Below are 18,081 nucleotides of genomic sequence, written 5' to 3'. Positions count from 1 at the left end.
TTGGTGCAAAGCAAACAAACTCAATGTGTTGTTGTCGGCTAAATTCTTTACAATTATAGTTATTATTCTTCCTCAAACCGACAGGTGTAAGAGTGAGATGAGTGGTCTTACATTTTTTCACACATATTATTGTTCTTAAATTATTTGAATTTTACTGCAACAAAATCCAACTCTATTCAAGAGACTGTGATGGCTAGATGGGATTAATTAACCATCAGAATGGGAAATTCTTCTTCTTTCAAGCAAAGGCTACCTGAAAGCCAACAGACTGCTACTTTTTGATCTGCAGAGATCTGGATGTGAAGATGTAAATGTCCCAAACTTTTGTTGAGGACTTTGGGAGAAATACCGAAACAATATCTTTTTCATCTTTCTTATGTGATCACAAAAAGACCACAGATTTATAGAACAACGTCTTGGGAATGCCACACGTATTAAAGCATTAAAGTGCCTCCTGACCTCAAACACAGCTTATAGGTATGTCTTTGTCCATGAAGGTTACAATCACACACTGTACTAACCGTGGATAGAAGATACATAATTTGAACACTTTTCAACAAATTTACAACTACAATTCCACTTTTTTCATTATATTTAATCACTTCTAACATTATATCTGTATATAAAACATAATAATAATAAAAACAACTTTCAAAAATAGTAGTGCTTGCATTCCGGTAGGTTTCAGTCAAGACAGTGTGAAACAGAAAGTGAGACAGCCTTAGCTGATGAGTCCGACATCCTCGTGATTTAAAATTTTACAAGTATTTCAGTTTTGTTTTGTTTTTTACAATACTTTAATTTTTTTTACATTATTTTTTCACAATTGTGGTAGGAAAGTATCCAGCTCATTCATGAAATGCTATTATTCAGTTGTTCACACAGTTTTAAGAGAGCCAGTGCTACCAACACTCCTGCTATGATTTCCATTTTTCAAAAACTCTAGCAAATGCTCAGTCATAGAACTTTCTCTTTAAATTGATCAGCTTTTCAAATGTAGTCATTTCTTTTGTAAAAGAACCAGCTGCAGTATTGTTAGGAATGAATGTACATGTGCAACGCCAAAAATTCCACACACGTTTCTAGCAAATAGCCTGCTCTTCAGGATCACCTTGAATGACTGAAAAACAAACATTTCTTATGTTTGGGACGTTGGTGAGTCATCTGGATGTTTACCGTGTGTAGCATGGATGAGAAATGTCACACCAACAGCTTCTATATTAATTTAAAAAAAACAAAACATGCTGAACTTTTCAGCACATTTAACAACCTGGTTGTTCAAACAGGTGCTGCATGCATGCCATCGTTGATCCCTCGTGGGTGAAACAGAGTATCGATATGCATGGTAGCCTGTAAATTCGTGTTAAGAGATGGAGTTTGTGTGGTTTTGATGTTAATGCTGTGGTCTGGTTTCACAGTCTGTTTAGCTGCTGTCTTCGCTGCCACATCTGCCCTAGAGCTGGCTGGGGATAGGGAGTCTTTTGAGTAAGTGTGAGTTTCACATGTACAAACAACTATAATCTTGGGGAACAATAGGGCATCCAGCAATGCAGCTACAAGCTCAGTATGTGCAATCCACTCCCCAGAGACTGTTATACGCTGTCACTGTTTCCATAAAGTGCTGAAATCATGCACCACCCCAAATGCATGGCTTTAATTGATAGAAATGGTCACTCCTTGACCCTTAGCGATTTCACACGCTCATGTTAGTCCCACGAGTTCAGCAGCTTGATCTGAAGAGTGAGACGGTCCTGTGCCTGATGCTAAGATGTCATGTTCTGTGACCACTGCTTGTCAGGTTAGTTTTAGAAACAACTTCTCTGTAATTGTGTGGTTTGCCATCTGCATCTGTGGTGAGAAGTGAAGCTGAGTTTAATACAGGGCCACTTTTAACCCTGACATTTGGGATTTCCAGTAATATAGTGTGTACATTGCTGTTGGTTACCTTCTTGTTAAAGGTCTTAGCATTTTTGTTGTAATTTACAACAGAATTCTTTTTTTTTTTTTACTTACCTTGACCAACAAGCAGCTGATAAATGTGTATTTTGTTTTTCTCAGTGACACAGTTAGTACTAAAAGCATTTATTCTGAGTAACCCGCATGGTCATGTCAAGTCAGTACTACCTTTTTGAGCTGTTCCATATATAGAAGAAGATCTGCTGCTAGTAATTCCAGCGAGAATGAAAAAAATGCTATTGGTCTTTGTCTTTCTCTATGCGGCTTTAGCAAAACAGAGGTCATGCATCCACCCTTTTTGTCTGCAGTTTGTCGGGATTTCATAATCGTAAAGTAATGGAGGTCTGCAGTATTAAGTCAGTGAAAGCTATTCGTTCCTGTTCAAGGTGGCAAAGATCACAGTCTGTTTTTAAGTATTGCAGATCGGATTTATTTCCCCTCGCAACTGCTTAATCTGTGTAACCGTTAAAGGGTGGTAAGTTGGATCCTCATGGGTAATTTGGCTTATAGCAGGGTGGAGCCTGGATGACTGTGTTCTTTCTTGTGTTACAGGCCTACGCACTGCTGCTGCTGTGTTGTTGCAGCCTTGTTGTTGCTTTGCTGTAGTTTACTGACTGGCATTGACTGGTTATTTGGAGTTGTCTTTTTTGGTTTTGTGCGTGTTGGTTCCTGTTTCTTTTCTATCTCATTTACTGAGTTTTGTTCTTTATCTCTTAATTTATAGTTTGTTTGTTTGCCACCACTTATTGTGGGGGCTAGGCATGTGTGGTGGAATTCCCTCTGATGCATGCTAGTGTACACACTGGAGAAGAGGTATAATGCATCATTTAAGTGGCATTGAGAATTGCAGAGAGTCCACGGGTGAGTAATTGGTGGCACCCTTGGGCACTTCTCCCTGTAGGTTGCCTCCCCAAGTGGCCGGTCTCCACCATTTTGTTTAATTATTTTACTGATGTGCTATTTTAACTAGGGCAGCATCGTTGCAGCGAACCTTGTTCGTTTGTTAATAAAGTGTCTTGATTGACAGTTCTGTATTGCCAGCCCTGCTACCTTAGAAGTTTCCTTTCTGCAGGACTGTATTTGCAGTTATGATCTGAAACCTTGTTTTATGAAATTGACCTGCTTCACCTCTGCTTGTTAATAACAAGCCTGTGTGCCTTTTGTAACTGTTAAAATGTTTGCACTGGCTATTGTAATCTCTCCTGGGGTGTAACTTTCCTCCCCAGGAGAGGAATGGGCTCTTCCTCCTTCGCGCCGCCACATTTGCTTGTGGTTTTTTGGGAGAGAGGGACGTGCCTCCGCATAGGTGACTTTCTCTGAAGCCCATCACCTTGTGACCGTTCTCAGTGAGGAATTTCAACAGTCGGTCTCGCAGCCCTGCTTAGAAGGAAAACACATCATTAAATCATCAGCATATTGTCACAGTGTCAGCCCCTCTGGAGAGATTAAATAGAGAGATTTTAATTTTATTTTTTTTCCACTGCACTGTTGAGCATCATCTTGAATATCTTGTTCAGCTTTTGTAAGAGAAGGATGTGTACTGGTATCATGGATACTGTAAAAACCTTGACATTTATTAGTGAAAATCACTCTGACTGCACATTTGGGTTTTTTTGTTTTTGGTCAGCTCTCTCAGACACATGTGCTGTCACTTGTATTGTGTGTGTGTGTACGCTGTTGTGGAAACTTCACCTGTTTATCATGAAATGCAAGCACAGCAGTCTGTAGGAGTTTCCACTCCAATGTGAAAGCAAATTCAAGTTGTATTTAACAATCGCTACATTTTACTCACTCATGTCATAATCAAGCTATTTTCCCCTGACGCAATGACAGTCAACAAGTTTACATGTTGTTGGGATTAAATAATTTGCAGTGCCTCAATAATGATATGCTTTTTTATTAATAAGTGTTATAAAGTTATATAGTGTAGTATTAAGTGGACACAGCCCTGCAAGTTGACAGGACAACATGGTGACGGCAGAAATGCATGTTTGAAAGATTCGTTCATTGTCTTCGGAAATCTCTTTTGCGTTGTTCAGTCATTGGAAAGTCTCCTGGTCCTGCAGATTTTATGGCTCTACCACTTAGTCTGTTCACGGGTTTACTAAAATGTTAACATGTTGTCCTGCAACCCAGATAATTCATTGTAGCGAGGGTTTGTAAACACCAGATGAATTCAGTCTTTGGCCGTAATATGCCCCTCAGCTTTTTCCATTTTAGCAGCAATGTGAGAGATGGCTGTGTTGACACGCCTGCATTCATTGCACGTGCATGTGTCATTTTCACATCCCCCTCCTTCCCCTTCTCATCACCCACCCAAAGTCATATACCCCCAGTTTCCTGTTTTTCAAGATAATCCCTAACCCAACTTAACTTTCTCTCGCTGATTTTTGCTTCATACTGCAACATTTTAGGCATTTTCAGCCACATACAGAAAACAGCCATTGTTATTGCTGCCTTCACATCCTTTCCTCTTCCATGTCCACAGTAGTGCATGCTTGTGTCTTGTGCATTATCAGCTGTTGTATCCGGACTTTTTGCTTCAGTTTTGTTTTCTTGTTAATTTTCTCAGTCTTTTCTTTTTGCCATTTCTCTCCATGTATGGCAAATTTCTCAACGTTTGACCACCTTCCCAAATCCCTTTGCACAGAGTGTTTGTTTTTGGACTTCAGGGCCTTTCACAAAGCGATCTCACAGGTGAACTTCCCAGTTTGTGATTTTGGGGGGCATCTCTCCAACTAGCTGTTGGGTGGTCTAAGCAACTGTGCTTTGGACATATTTCCATTAGGTTTGACTTATTTTTCTGTTGAACAAAAGTGTATATCTCAGAAAGGTTTTATCTCCCTGGGCATTTAGTGAAGTTGTTGCATAGTGTGCATAGGTTGGTCTCACCTGCTCTCCATCCCAAGGTCTTCATCAATTTAAATTTCAGCAGTGATTCTGTCTGCTTTAGATTGGTAGGTACCTGTCTCCTAAATAATCAGTGTTCTGATCGATAGGATTCTTTTGGGAAAATAAATTCAGTGTTGAAACCAGACTTATTTTTTCCAAGATCATTCACTTCATGTCCATATCCACACTATTAACCTCCAACAGCCATAGATTAAGTCTGGCATTTTTAAAGCAGTCTTGAGCAACAGTTCTCCAGGCTTTCTGAAGTCCTGTTTTCAGAGGAATTTCATTTGTTCACTTAACACTGATCTATGAATCATTCAAGCAACAAATAACTCGAGGGATGAACCAGGGTTGTGTCTACACATCACAGAGAACTTTAAAAAAGAACCAGTTTGAAATTGTATCTTCTGGCACTTCATTATTAGCAGCCCTTTAAAAAAACAACAATGAATAAACGCATTAACATTTGTTGCAGTTTCTTTAGTTGAATACAATGACTGTATAAAATGTTTTCTACAGTCATTGGCTGAATATATGAAAAATGCCAAACATAACACATTTCTGCACATAATTTTGCCCCAATAATGTGATTCCCACAGAGCTAATAGATGGCATGGTGTGCAGTATGTTCTAAAAAATTGATAAAAGTGGAGGACAAAAGAAGAGGCAGCAGGCCTAAAACAAAAAACAACAACTAAGGTGGATGAACAGCATCTGAAAAAAGATAAAGTCCCGTCATAGAACTTGAGAGATGCGTCTGTCCCTCCTGCTGATCCATCTACTGTTCACTGGGGCATTATCAAAAATGGTCTCAGTATAGGAGCGGCTGTGAAGTGACCATTTTAAGGAAAGGAAACATGGAGAAAAAACTGAGGTTTGCCAAATTACACAAGAACTGGACTGAAACTTTTGGATAGCAGACTTCACTGTGGACACCATGCTATTTATTATTTCATATTTTAATTATTTATTTAATTATTTATTTGGTCTAGTTCAATTTAATCAGTCCAAGTGGGGACATTGGCAGTATATTATAACTGATTGGACCAAAACACTTACTGTTTATATGGTTTACAAAGAATATAAAACTTATGCAAGAGAACCCCAGAAAAACTGAATGGCTCCTTAGTTTGGTGGAGAGCTAAAAGGGATGTTTGTTGTGTAAAGAGAGCTAAAATGCAAGGCTGGTTCAGAGCACAAACTGTAAAGGGCACAGATTTGCAGTGTTGCTGCTGGCTACAGCCCACACTAGTTGTTTTTGTCATGCAGAGTCTCGTCGTTCTTGTTTTTGCAGCAAGAATGTACTTTCCTGTTTTGGAGAAATTCTGCATCTGTAGCTAAGCAGACATGAACGGAAATCACAAATAAGTCATTTTAATCATCCTGACTTTGATCACTTGTGTGGAGAAGCATCCTGTCAGCTGTTAGGCATGTATGCACTGTACTTCCACATTCGGATTTACCACAGAAACCATGTCCGTGGCCCCCACCCCCACTTCCTTTCTATCAAAAGAGAGGATAAAATTTGAATAATAATGTTGTGTAGAGTCTAAACTAAAAGATGACTGAAGTAGATTAAACAGGGTTTGTTATCTTTCTAAGAACAATATGTGTCTCTATCAAAGATATATGGTTTACTATTTGTTTTCTTTTATAGTATTTTATGTTTACATCGTTAAATACCCTTAATGAAATAGCCTTATTTGATTAACCCACGTTTTATATATATATTTTTAATTTAAATTTGATTTAAAAAATGAAACCAATCACATTTCCTGTTGATATTTGTGGTTAAGGTGATGCTGAAGCTGTAAGTAGCTTTTATGGCAAGGTCTTTCAACCTGTGCAGTCACCATCCTGCTTGTTATGGCTCCTGGCCTTGGAAGAAGTGAGCCAGCCTTCCTTCAAGCAGACCTCCAGGGAAAATCTATAGGACCAGCCGAGGGATCCCAGACCAATCAGCAACTGATTGGGCACACCTGTGTCTTTAAAAGGCTGAAGCACATTCATTCAGGGGCTGCTGCTTTGAACTGAGTGTGCAGTCTGCCTCGTATGCTTCTGTCAGTGAGCCTTGCTTGTAAAACCCTGTCTCAAGTGTGAGATTGTGGCTACTTTAAATTTAAAAAAAAAAAACCCAATCACATTTCCTGTTGATATTTGTGGTTAAGGTGATGCTGAAGCTGTAAGTAGCTTTTATGGCAAGGTGTTTCAACCTTTGCGGTCACCATCCTGCTTGTTAATATTAACCTTAAACTGGACCGTGAACATAAAAATGTTCAATTCAATTAAATTTTATTTATATAGCACCAAATCACAATTCAAGGGGCTTTATATTGTGTTGTCAGTTGTCAGTAAAAACATAAATCTGGTACTAATGACCGAGCTGGATGATCTTTCCAAACGGTCATTAAAAAATTTAGAGGAAGGATGTATATAAATGTGCTGAAATAATTCTGTTCAGTTTAGTGCAGTTGCAACGTGCTGGTCAAAAGCTAGAATACAGGAGTGCAGTTACTTGGAATTGCATTACTGCTCTTGTGTGATTAATATAGATAACATTGTTTTTGTGTCTTTCCTTCCAGAGACGCCCATGAACCCAAAAAAAAAGAAAAAAAAAAAGAAAGACATTAGCATAGCGAATAGAGCCAGCCAGCACTGGGAGGAAGTGCAAGCATATTTCAGTACTGCAGTGTGACACATGCATTCAAGGGGCCAAGATTTATCTGCATGGCTTCAACAATGACTCTTATAGCATTTGAGGTAAGACTTAAAATAAGAAATGGTGAGATGAATGGAAAGTTAGTGCAAATATTCTGTATGACAGCACTCTTCTGCAGAGTTTTGTTGTAGTAGCACGTATAATGGGAAATTCTGTCTAAATATTTTAATTTAGAACTTTTTATTTGTTTTATTGTTTTTTTGTTTTGTTTTTTTATACACAACCATAAAGGAATACGTAAGCTCTATTGTTATTTCCTATCCGGTCACATATTCTGTAACTCCTCGTTAATCGTTATGAAGCTGAAAGTCTCATATAAGACATTAACATAATTCTGTACCTTCATTTTCCAAACCTCAGCCTCAGTTTTAAACTGAGGTTTTAGTTTAAAACAAGAGATTTTAAATGGAATGAGCAACATGTAGCTGCTGCCTGTGACTACGGCTCAGCTGGGAGTTTTACATTCTTCCTATATGAAAAGAGAATGAATGATGTAATTTTTTCTATTAATACACATTTGATGACACACAGATTTGGAGGGAAAAGGAAATTGAAGTTAAAATAAAACCTGTATGGTTGTTATGTTATTTCTTATTATAATCATAATCCTTTTATCAGTCTACATTACTCGCAATAGAAAATAGATGTGTAATCAAATACCATAGAGAAGATTTCTTTATGAAAATATGACATTTCATCAAAAGGGAGAATCACATCTGTAATATATCATAAAAATATTTGTACGTGACTTTTTTTTCCACAGAAGTCCAGCAGTACAGTTAACATTACATTTGAATAGGTTGCTGCTTTTGGTGTAACGGTGTTATGATTATTACACATATTTTGCATTTCTAATGATTTTTCTGCAGATATTTTTCCCGCAGACTTCTTTCCATATTTAGTAACATTTGATTAAACACCGAGAAACGGCACACTCTACAAGGGTTTCAGCTAGTTATTTAAGTTGTGTTTGTACCAGCTACTATTTTTTTTTTTTTTTTTAAATATGATTAGCCACGGTTGAATCACATTTGTCAAATTTAGCTTGAAATGCCTTCTGAGTCATCATGAGAGGGAAGTGAAAACAATCTGGTCTATTCAGTGTTTCCTGCCTAAACATTAGACTGAGAAAACTGCAGTGGAAAAAAAGAAGTATTTGATCATTACATAAATGAGTCTGTTCACACTCCTGTAATGAATCTTCATCATGAAACAAAACTATTAGTCTGATCACTATCACATATACTGCATACAACAGGGAATCTTCATTTGAGATTTCATGATTAAAAGTAATGCTCTCTTGTATGTGTTTTCAAGTTGACACCTGAAGAACTTAATAACTTGACCTATGACTCCTGCAACTTCACCGATGACTACTGCAACTGCACCGATGACTACTGCAACTTCCCCAGTGTCTACCCGTGTGATGATGTGGTCCTGCAGAGTTTTTATGGCCAGTTCCTGCCTGTGCTGTACACTGTGATTTTTCTCCTGGGTGTGGCAGGGAATGGCCTGATGATAACAGTCCTGGTGACACGATGGCGCCAGCTCCGCATCACAGAGATCTACCTACTGCATCTTGCCCTGGCTGATCTCATGCTTTTGTTTACAATTCCCTTCGATGTAGCCGACAGCGCCACCGGCTGGATTTTTGGAGATTTTATGTGCAAACTGAATGAGTTCTTGAAGAATCTGAACCTCCTTTGTGGCAGCGTCCTTTTAGCTTGCATTGGATTTGATCGGTATTTGGCAATTGTTCATGCAATTCCCAGTATGCAAAGTCGCCTTCCAAGAACAGTGCACCTAACTTGTATGATAATGTGGCTCATCTGTTTGTTTTTGGCATTACCGAACGCCGTATTTGCCTCAGTGACACAGAAAAATTCAACGTCAGGCATACCTTTCCTGGCCTGTTACCACTACAGTTATGGTGCACACGCAAGCAACTGGGTTTTGACCAACAGTGTCTTTCATCATTTGTGTTTTTTCTTATCTCTGGTTATCATGAGCTACTGCTACGCAGCACTAGTAATTACTCTGTGCAACAGCCAGAAAAGTGAAGCAAAAAAAGGAGCCATTCGAATATCACTGCTTGTCACACTTGTGTTTTGCTTCTGTTGGCTGCCACATAATGTCAGTTTGATCATATATACCCTGCGACAACAGAATGTGATCGTGGATGACGACTGTAAATCAAGAGAAATAATGCTGCAAGTGCTTGAAGTGACAAAGAGCCTGGGTATCTTGCACTGTTGCCTGAACCCTTTCTTGTATGCATTTGTTGGAGTGCGCTTTCGCAATGAGATGATACATCTGCTTTGTAAACTGGGCTGCAGACGAATCTGCCTGCCTTTCCTCAGAGTCCATGGCCACAGTCGGGTATCAATTTCTGATGGAGCAACCACCAACAGCACAGTGCTCATGTAATAAAGTCCTCTAGTCCATGTGTACATGCCCTGAAAATACCCCTCCTCTGTACAGTGATCTTATAATACAATACTCATTTCTACTTTTACTGTATTTTTTTTTTTTTTTTTTTTTTAATTGTCCAGTCAAAAAAAAAAAAAAAAAAAAGTTGTAAAGCTGGCCAAATATCAGCCTTGTGTTGTTTTGTAGCTACTGCTAATCCAATAAAGATTTTATTTTATATATTATACGACACCCGTGTTCCCTTGTGAGTGTTATCAGTATTAAATTATTCTGTTATTATATGTTACCTTATATATGTAATCAAAGTAGTTGAATTAGAATACTGCTGTAGATCATATTATACCCTTTAAAATTAGAGTGTGTGAGCTGTATGTAGTTTAGTTCTCATTATACTTTTGAGTTAACAGAACATATTCACATATTAGTCCATTGGATAAATGTGCATCACTCTGTATCCTTGATCTGCTGGGAATGTGTTACACTGTTTTCTTGACATGCTTAATTGTTGAATCATGAAGAGAAGGTTGTAAGCAGGAGACTCTGTGTCTAAAGACAGGGGAGATAGACAGACCACATTCCACACCCCCACCTTACAGAAAGCAGAGAAACAACTGCTGAGGTCATAACTTAGGCGCTGTAACAGAGAAAAAATGTGATGTTTTGGCTTTTACGACTAGCTGGGGGCCACTAGAGACTATAAAAAGCTGAGCAACCCGTCACCATTTTGAGACATGTGCCTGACCCTCTGGTAGCATCTCTCCCGTCCGGACGTTGTAATGCTCTTATTGTTGAATTGTATGGAAATAAATGATTGTTGATTGAGCATTTATACACCGAGTATTGTCCCTCCTTCAGCCCAAAGATTCAAAGAACTGCGTGATTTCAACATCAGATTACATGAATTGACAACACAAGAACCAAAACAAAACCATGTTAGAGATCCTTATTATTCTTTTTTAAACTCCTATTAAAACACAGTTATACAGAACAACTGCAAACAATCACAAATTGCATCTTATATACAGCAAGTATATATATTATAATATATATATATATAATTCCTTTGCACAACAGTTTGGTAGTTGGAGAAAATAAATCAATGATATTAAAACAAATAGAAATTTGAGGCACTCCTCTCCTGACTGCTGCGCTGTTCCCACAACAAATACACACATTTCTGAAATATACACATTTTACAGTTTATATAAAATGGCTTCAAACTTGTTATTGAACAGTGTTATAGTGATTTCATTTTTAATCAGTTGTAATCCTTTTTTGCTCTCTCTCTCTTTTTTTTTTTCTTTTTTTTTTTTAATTCCTCCTTTTCAAAACCACTACAAGAATAACAATGAAAAATTCTGGACACAATGGGAGGGTAACCCAGTGAACACATTTTTTTATTAAAGAACTGTTTATTGAGCTGGATCAGAATGGCATATTGGTCATACCTCCAGGACCATAGCCAATGGAACTGTCCAGAGACATTCCCCGCTGTCTGAGAGACTGTGGGCCCATCATACCAGACTGTGGATGAGGTGGGGCCATCATGGGACCCTGAGGGGACATTAGTGGGCCCTGGGGTCCAAAGGGTTCCCCTGCAATTGACATGCTTCGCTGCTTAGCCTGCATCATCATAATATTCTGCTGTGCCATCAGATTCTGTTGGTGCTGCTGAGAAGGCATCATGCCAGGTCCATATGCATTGGAGGGATGGTGGAGAAGGCTGTTGGCCATCATGGCTTGTTGTTGCTGGAGTTGCTGTTGGGGCATCAGCCCTGTCCTTCCCATCATATGACCAGGGGGACAACACATGGGGCCCATGCCCCCAGTAGAAACCATACCCCTGGAGACCCCCTGAGGAATGACCATGCTCTGGCGTATTCCACCATGTGAGGGGTGAGGTGGCAGCTGCTGTTCAGCCATCATATTCTGTAGGCTTGCCAAGTGGGGGTTAGACGAAGGGCCACTGCTATGCGGAGGCCCAGAAGAAGACAGCTGTTTAAGGAGCTGCTGTGGCTGCTGGGATGGCATCCCTTGATGTGGATTCTGATGTGGCTCACTCTTAGGGAAATACTGAAGAGTGCTACTCGGCTTATCGGAAGGAATGATGCGGGAGAGATCAAACTCAGGAATCCCTGTGTGAGTGGGGCGTATGACTTCACTTAGATCAGGTCCTTCACCTATGGGAAGTGAGGGAAAAGAGTCTGGTGGGTGAGGGGGGCGTTGGTGAGGATGACCTTTGTTAAGAAGATGTAACTGCTGATGTGGCAGAATATCTTCATTAGACTGAGCGAAATTCTGTGACATGCCTCCAATAGGTGAGTGCATGGGCCCATGTGGTGGTGGCTGCATGCGGGGAAACCCTGCCGTCTGGGGTATAGGCGACACATTGCAGGGCCCCATTCCCTCAGGTGCTCCTCCCATCATGGCAGAATTCATGGCAGGCATGCCCATTTGGTTTGGGGAAGAAAGGACAGGTGCTGAGGAATCGTGGGACAGGTGCTGCTGACCTTGGTTTACAATACCCATCGGGCTTTGGGGATCACTGTGAGGACCAATCTGTGACGCCTGGGGATTACCCATATTTCCTGGTGATAAAACAAGATGAATACATGAAAAACCCATATTATAACAGTTAATAAACACAAATGTTTTCTTAACTCGTTAAAATTACAAAGTATTAACTGGAGCATTATTTTTATTAAAAAAACTCACTACTTTAATATAAATACTTAAACTTTCTTTTTGTCATGTTTTTTCCTGTAATGGCATAGACAAATTGCCTTACATCAGCACAATTTAAGCAAATCCTCCGTTTAACCACTGTAAAAGGTATTTTCTGTCTGTAATGATATCCCTATTTTCATACCTCCGATGCTGACACCAGATAGAAGAGGACGATCTGGTAGCATCTCATCATCAGAAGTAGCGATTGTTTTGATTGCATCATGGTAGAGAGGAGTTGAACTGGGAATTGCGTACTTGGACATTTGAGACATGATAAGAGATAATGGATTCTGAGATGTTGGGACATCGGGAGAGGACGTAAATGGCATACTAGGATTCATTGAGCCTGGCTGGGAAATAGGGGTAGAGCTTGAACTCCTAGGGGGAAGTGATTGGCCTGCAAAAAGAACAATGAAAAAAATTAGTAATCTCACAGCAAGACAAGGAATATCATAAACCTCAGAGAAGCCAATACGGCATCTCTGATGTTTGTTTTGAGCTTGGATTGGAGTCTACCTGTTTCAGTAGAACCACATCCTCCATTGCCCACCATCTTTCCACTGGCTGGACCACCCGGACTTGGAAGTGGTGGTTTAGGAGACGTCCACCCTGGAGAGTTTGAAGCCAGGGCGGGGGACTTCAGTCGTGCAGGGGAGGCAGACGGAGAGTGCATCCCAAGGCTGGAAGATCCCATTACTTGGGGAGACTTCATGGAAGAAGACGAAGGAGTCCCAGCACCAGATGCAGGTGGAAGAGGGGGATGATGCCCAGCAGAAGAAACCTGTGATGGTGACTTCAGCCCTGGAGCAGAGGGGGAAGGTATAAGAGGAGATGGCTCTTGATTGAGGGATGGAGACTTTAGTTGATGAGGAGGAGGCACTGAAGGAGATGTCAGAGGGTTAACATTTACTGACAGGTCAGAGGTTTGCCTAGAACCAAGGTCTGCACCCCTAAGGCCTCCGCCCATCGGCATATGACTAAGACGTGATGTACTTCCCATTTGATTAGGTCCTTGATGATCAGGCCCAAACATCTCTGGGCCACTTTGTTGAAGATACGGTACTTCCATCTGACCTCCAGAAAAATGACCTTGGTTTGGAAACTGATAAGGGCCTTCAGGTCCAGGGATCATTCCTTTATTTCCTCCTCTTCCATTTTGAGAAGCCCTGATTCGTGAAATCTCTCCAGTGCCAAACATCTCCACTAGAGGTCCTCCTCCATGGCCTCCTCTGAGCTTCTGAGACATCATCTGCTGTTGCTGCTGAACATGAATTTGTGGGTTCATGTTCATTGCCATGTGGCTCCCCAGAGGAGAGTCTACTAAGTCTCTCATTGGAGGACCCCCTCCAGGAGAACCCATAATATCACGTGAACCAGGAAAGTCCATGGGATCACCTCGACCGGAGGGTTGACCACGGCCCATTCCTAAATTGGGAAGATCTGGGCCCCCAAGATTATCCATAATTCTTGAGCCCATGTTGCCATGCTGTTGCTGTTTAGCCAATCTATCAAGTTCAAACCTGGAAGCACCCTGCATGTGCCGTTTGTCCATGATGCGAAACAGTTCCTCGCGTGTTAGCAGATGCTCTGAGTCACCTTGCAAGTGTTGTGGCGGCCCACCAGGGTAGCATCCATGGAAGGGACTTCCACCACTTATATTGTTAGGCATATCATCTAGCCAAATCATGCCTGGGCGTGAGGGCCTGTGGGGTCCTAGACCTTCCATTGATAAAACTCCTCCTGGACTACCAGGGAAGCCCCCTCCAGGCGGCCCTCTCGGTCCAAGAAACCTTGGGCCACGGGGTCCCTCTTGCATTTCTATCATTCGTCCATTTCCACCCATTCCACCTCCCATCATATTGGCAGGACCCCATTGCTGATCTCCAGGCTTGCTGTGGTATGGAGGAGGGGGTCCTCTCATCATCATAGGCATGCCCATGTCACTCATGATTCTAAAGTTTTGGGGATGCGGAGAAGGGTGCATCTCCTGTTGTCGCCTCTTCTCCTGGTAGAATTCTTCTTGAAGTTTCCTCCAGGCCACTTGCTCTTGGGTCAGTCCTTCTTGTCCAAGTAAAGGACCCATGTCATCCCCAGGTGACAGATGGTGATGTGGAGGTTGTGGCAGGTTATGATGAGAGTCCATTTGAGGGCTGTCAAGGGCAGGTCCACCAATGGATTGTGTATGAGAAATTATTGACTGCAAGGGTTCTTCATATTTCTTCATATCGCCCATTGGAGCCAAGGCTGATGATAACATATTACCACTACCACAATTTCCAGAGTTATTAGTACCACTGTTACCTTCCTCCAGAATGCCACCCCTATCAGTATTATTATTATTTGGATTGGATGAGTTATTAAGAGCATTGTTGTTAGAGCTTGCAGGGTCTCCAGAGCCTCCACCTGATCCACTGCGCAGAAGCAGCCTCTCTATGTCTCTCAACGTCTGCAGAGAGCGCTCCCTGTGTTCCAGTTGCTCTTTGGAAAGACCATCTGTGTTTCCTTGGCCACCCCTCTGTACTGTATCACTCTGTAGGTGTGTAGCTAAGATGGAGGGACTTCCCGAGGGAGAGACACTAGAAACAGGAAGAGGCATACCCCCTGTGCCTTTCCCATTTCCAGTTCCTGGGTCTGCGCCAGCAAGTGCTACCACGCTTCCTCCCTCTGACCTATGAGTGACAATACTGTTATTGCTGGAAGCTCCGCCAGGTCTGGTCTGAGGGGATTCGTTATCAGAGTGCCCTGCTGATGACGGTGTCCCTGCAGTATGCATCGGACCCCCAACACCTGCAGAGGCTGGCCGTGGAGTTCCACTTTGGGATTTCGGGGTGCCTGTAGGTGGTGAGCTACTGGTATTTAGCTTCTCAGATAAATTAGAAAGCTTCCCTGATGGGTGGCCCTGTGGCAGAAAAAAGGACAAAGAACACAAGGCTGAACTTTTAAAATGTTATTCCTGCAGTCGCAATTGCTTTTCATATATTTTCATTAGTAGTGTGATCATTTATCAGGCTAAATTATTTTCTATATGTGAACTTTGTCACTTTGATGTGATTGTCTTCTGCTCGTGTAGCCTACATTATCTAGCCTTCATGTATTAAATGGGTAACTACTACTAGTGTGTCTGTCTTCTAGAGATAGACACATCACTAGTATTCATCGCTGCACCTGCAGTTTTGCTGTTTGTTGGTACCAGACAATTAATAGCACTACATACCCTTCTAAGTGTTTTTTTTTTTTTTTTACAGCAGTCCAAAGAAGTGACAGACAGACAGAAACAGGAACAGAGAGGCATCCGAGATTAAAATAACTAAACAAATACAAAAACCCTTCACACATAGTTTGCACCTGTGGTCTTTAATGTGGAAAACACTTTTACTCCCATGTGGTTTAATCAGTTTAGGAGAAAAAAAGAAAAAGAGATGACTGACCTGCTCCAACTTTGAATGTGGAACGTTTTGCTGGTGAAACAGAAGGATGGAATCAGCCTGCCCTTTTATTACTGCCTCTGCAGCACTGTCAAAAAATAAAATGGCCACTTTTAGAAGCTGATACTCTTAATCTCCATATGAATCATTGACCTGCAAATATTTTTCACCTGTTGGCAAGGTTGGTTGTGAAAACATAGACCACTTGCTGTGAAGCCTGAGGGGGATCTGCTTTTAGCCCTGGTCCCACCCCACATCCCATTGCTGGACCTCCAGATTCGGGCATGGATCCCGAAGTCAAGCGATCAGAGCGTCCCTGGATAGGACCAGCCAGCCCTCGCTCCCCTTAGAAACAACAACAATAAAACAAAAAATACATAAATAATTAAAAAGCCCCACAGTGGTTTCATTTCTCTAAAATAGCTTGGATTTTTATTTAAATACCAGCAAATTCATGTGGCTACAAGAAATCAACACCAGAGTGCGCTAAAAAAAACATAGTCCCATCAGTGGAGGGGATAGTAAGGCATTCTAAGCAGACATCTCTATTTCTTAGTGTTTTGTGTGTGCAGGAACTCCAACAGCAAAAGATAATTTATCAACTGAACCTCAGAGAAAATAAAACAGACGTGCTGGATGGAGCGCGCGGGGGGGGGGGGGGGTCGACTGTTGTGGTCACAGTAACACTATTTCCATATTTAGACAAAAGCAAATGACAGTGTGTTTCACCACTGTGTTGAGGTATTCACACTCACGGTGGGCTGTAGTGTGTGGCTTGTCTTCATCTTCCTCTGTGTCAGGTCCAGAGCACCATTCATCTCCACTGTACGGCTGTTTCTTTTCCAGAACACACCGCCGCTTGCTGCGCATAACACCCTCTAGAGGACAGACAGACAGACACATCCACATTCATGCATCTGTTAAACAATTTCCTCTTTACTGTTACAACTAACGTACAACTGTATTTTCCAGAATCACAAGTTAATTAACTAACTTTGTCTGTTCACATGCAATGTGCTTTACTTGCTGAAAGTTCACAGGGCTCCAACTTACAGCTCAGAACAGCATCTCTAATGGCAGACTCACTTTCAAATCATAATATGGTCATAAAAATGGTAAATTGGCTGCACAATGAAGTTGTGAGTAAAATGTAGGACATGTCAATTAGGGATTATTTTTAACTAGAGCTATGGTATGCATCTGCAAGGTACGTTTTAGTAAAAACTGGTGAATCATGAATTAATTTGACCATGTTTAATCCTGTGAGGTTAAAGTAACCATATGTGCCAACCCTAAATCCAATCCTTTGGGAGAGCAGCACCAACCATTGCTAGTAAATGTTGCTTTGCAATATTAAACAAAGACAAATACCCGAATCCCAAATATATACTTTGAGATTTAAAATATAGCACTAAATGTGATGTAGATTATTTTTGCTTTCGTATCCAGCATTTTACATATTTTAAGATGTGACAATGATGCTGTTAAACCATCTCAAACTCTTGTATATTATTTACATTAAAATGTATCCACAACATGAACATAAGCACGATTATTTTGGTGGCTTTAATTCATTTTTGTGGTGTAGGCCTTATATACATCAAACTGTCAATAAAATCCACATAAATGGATTGCTAGGATTGAAAAAAAAAAATGTATAAAGGTTGAAGTCTGAGCTTTCCACCCAAGTTGAAATGGCTGCGTATTGCTGCTATGTCATCTTAAAACAGTCATGTGATTTGCGCCGGCACAATTGTCGACCCCAGAAGGTTAAATCATTTCTGCAGAAATGCTTCAGCTGCTCTTGCCAGAAGGTGCACATACCTGTTCACTCCCATTCATTTTCTAAGATGAAAAAAATATCATAAGCAGCATATGAAGTCTTTCTGCTTGTGCAAAATTTAAAATGTTGTAAATACTGAACTATGT

The 18,081-nt window shown here is 40.8% G+C and overlaps 2 protein-coding genes across 7 annotated transcripts in view; one reads left to right on the top strand and one right to left on the bottom strand.

Moving 5' to 3' along the window:
* Positions 1–1,398: 1,398 nt before the first annotated feature.
* cxcr5 (chemokine (C-X-C motif) receptor 5) lies at positions 1,399–10,831 on the top strand. 5 transcript variants are annotated; one of them, XM_080288419.1, is made up of 3 exons: positions 1,399–1,798; positions 7,434–7,611; positions 8,888–10,831. In XM_080288419.1, exons 2-3 carry the CDS (start codon positions 7,579–7,581, stop codon positions 9,995–9,997), a joined length of 1,143 nt encoding a protein of 380 aa, XP_080144545.1. In that variant the 5' UTR covers positions 1,399–1,798; positions 7,434–7,578; the 3' UTR covers positions 9,998–10,831. The 5 variants fall into 5 exon arrangements, with proteins under 5 accessions (XP_080144545.1, XP_080144546.1, XP_026047623.2 ...); XM_080288420.1 differs by lacking the exon at positions 1,399–1,798 and adding an exon at positions 6,754–6,947; XM_026191838.2 differs by lacking the exon at positions 1,399–1,798 and adding an exon at positions 6,754–7,033.
* A 97-nt stretch (positions 10,832–10,928) lies between these two features.
* bcl9l (bcl9 like) overlaps positions 10,929–18,081 on the bottom strand; it is a 28,640-nt gene continuing 21,487 nt past the window's right edge. For both annotated transcript variants that reach the window (XM_026191835.2, XM_026191834.2), the window contains exons 4-9: positions 16,908–17,030; positions 16,323–16,497; positions 16,156–16,240; positions 13,244–15,626; positions 12,870–13,124; positions 10,929–12,588 (exon numbers count right to left, since the gene is read on the bottom strand). In XM_026191835.2, coding sequence (XP_026047620.2) covers positions 11,426–12,588; positions 12,870–13,124; positions 13,244–15,626; positions 16,156–16,240; positions 16,323–16,497; positions 16,908–17,030 — 4,184 coding nt within the window. In that variant the 3' untranslated portion in view covers positions 10,929–11,425. The remainder of the gene's footprint in view (positions 12,589–12,869; positions 13,125–13,243; positions 15,627–16,155; positions 16,241–16,322; positions 16,498–16,907; positions 17,031–18,081) is intronic.

The sequence above is a fragment of the Astatotilapia calliptera genome, chromosome 14 (assembly GCF_964374335.1).
Source record: "Astatotilapia calliptera chromosome 14, fAstCal68.1, whole genome shotgun sequence".
Classification (NCBI taxonomy): domain Eukaryota; kingdom Metazoa; phylum Chordata; class Actinopteri; order Cichliformes; family Cichlidae; genus Astatotilapia; species Astatotilapia calliptera.
Note: the sequence above shows the minus strand (reverse complement) of the source record. Positions and strands in the feature narration are given on the sequence as shown.

What these genes read in the sequence shown, in the direction of transcription:
- cxcr5 (XM_080288419.1), top strand. Translation starts at nt 7,579, where the DNA reads ATGGCTTCAACAATGACTCTTATAGCATTTGAG. An exon ending in TGACTCTTATAGCATTTGAG is followed by an intron (nt 7,612 to 8,887) that starts GTAAGACTTAAA and finishes TGTGTTTTCAAG; the next exon opens with TTGACACCTGAAGAACTTAA.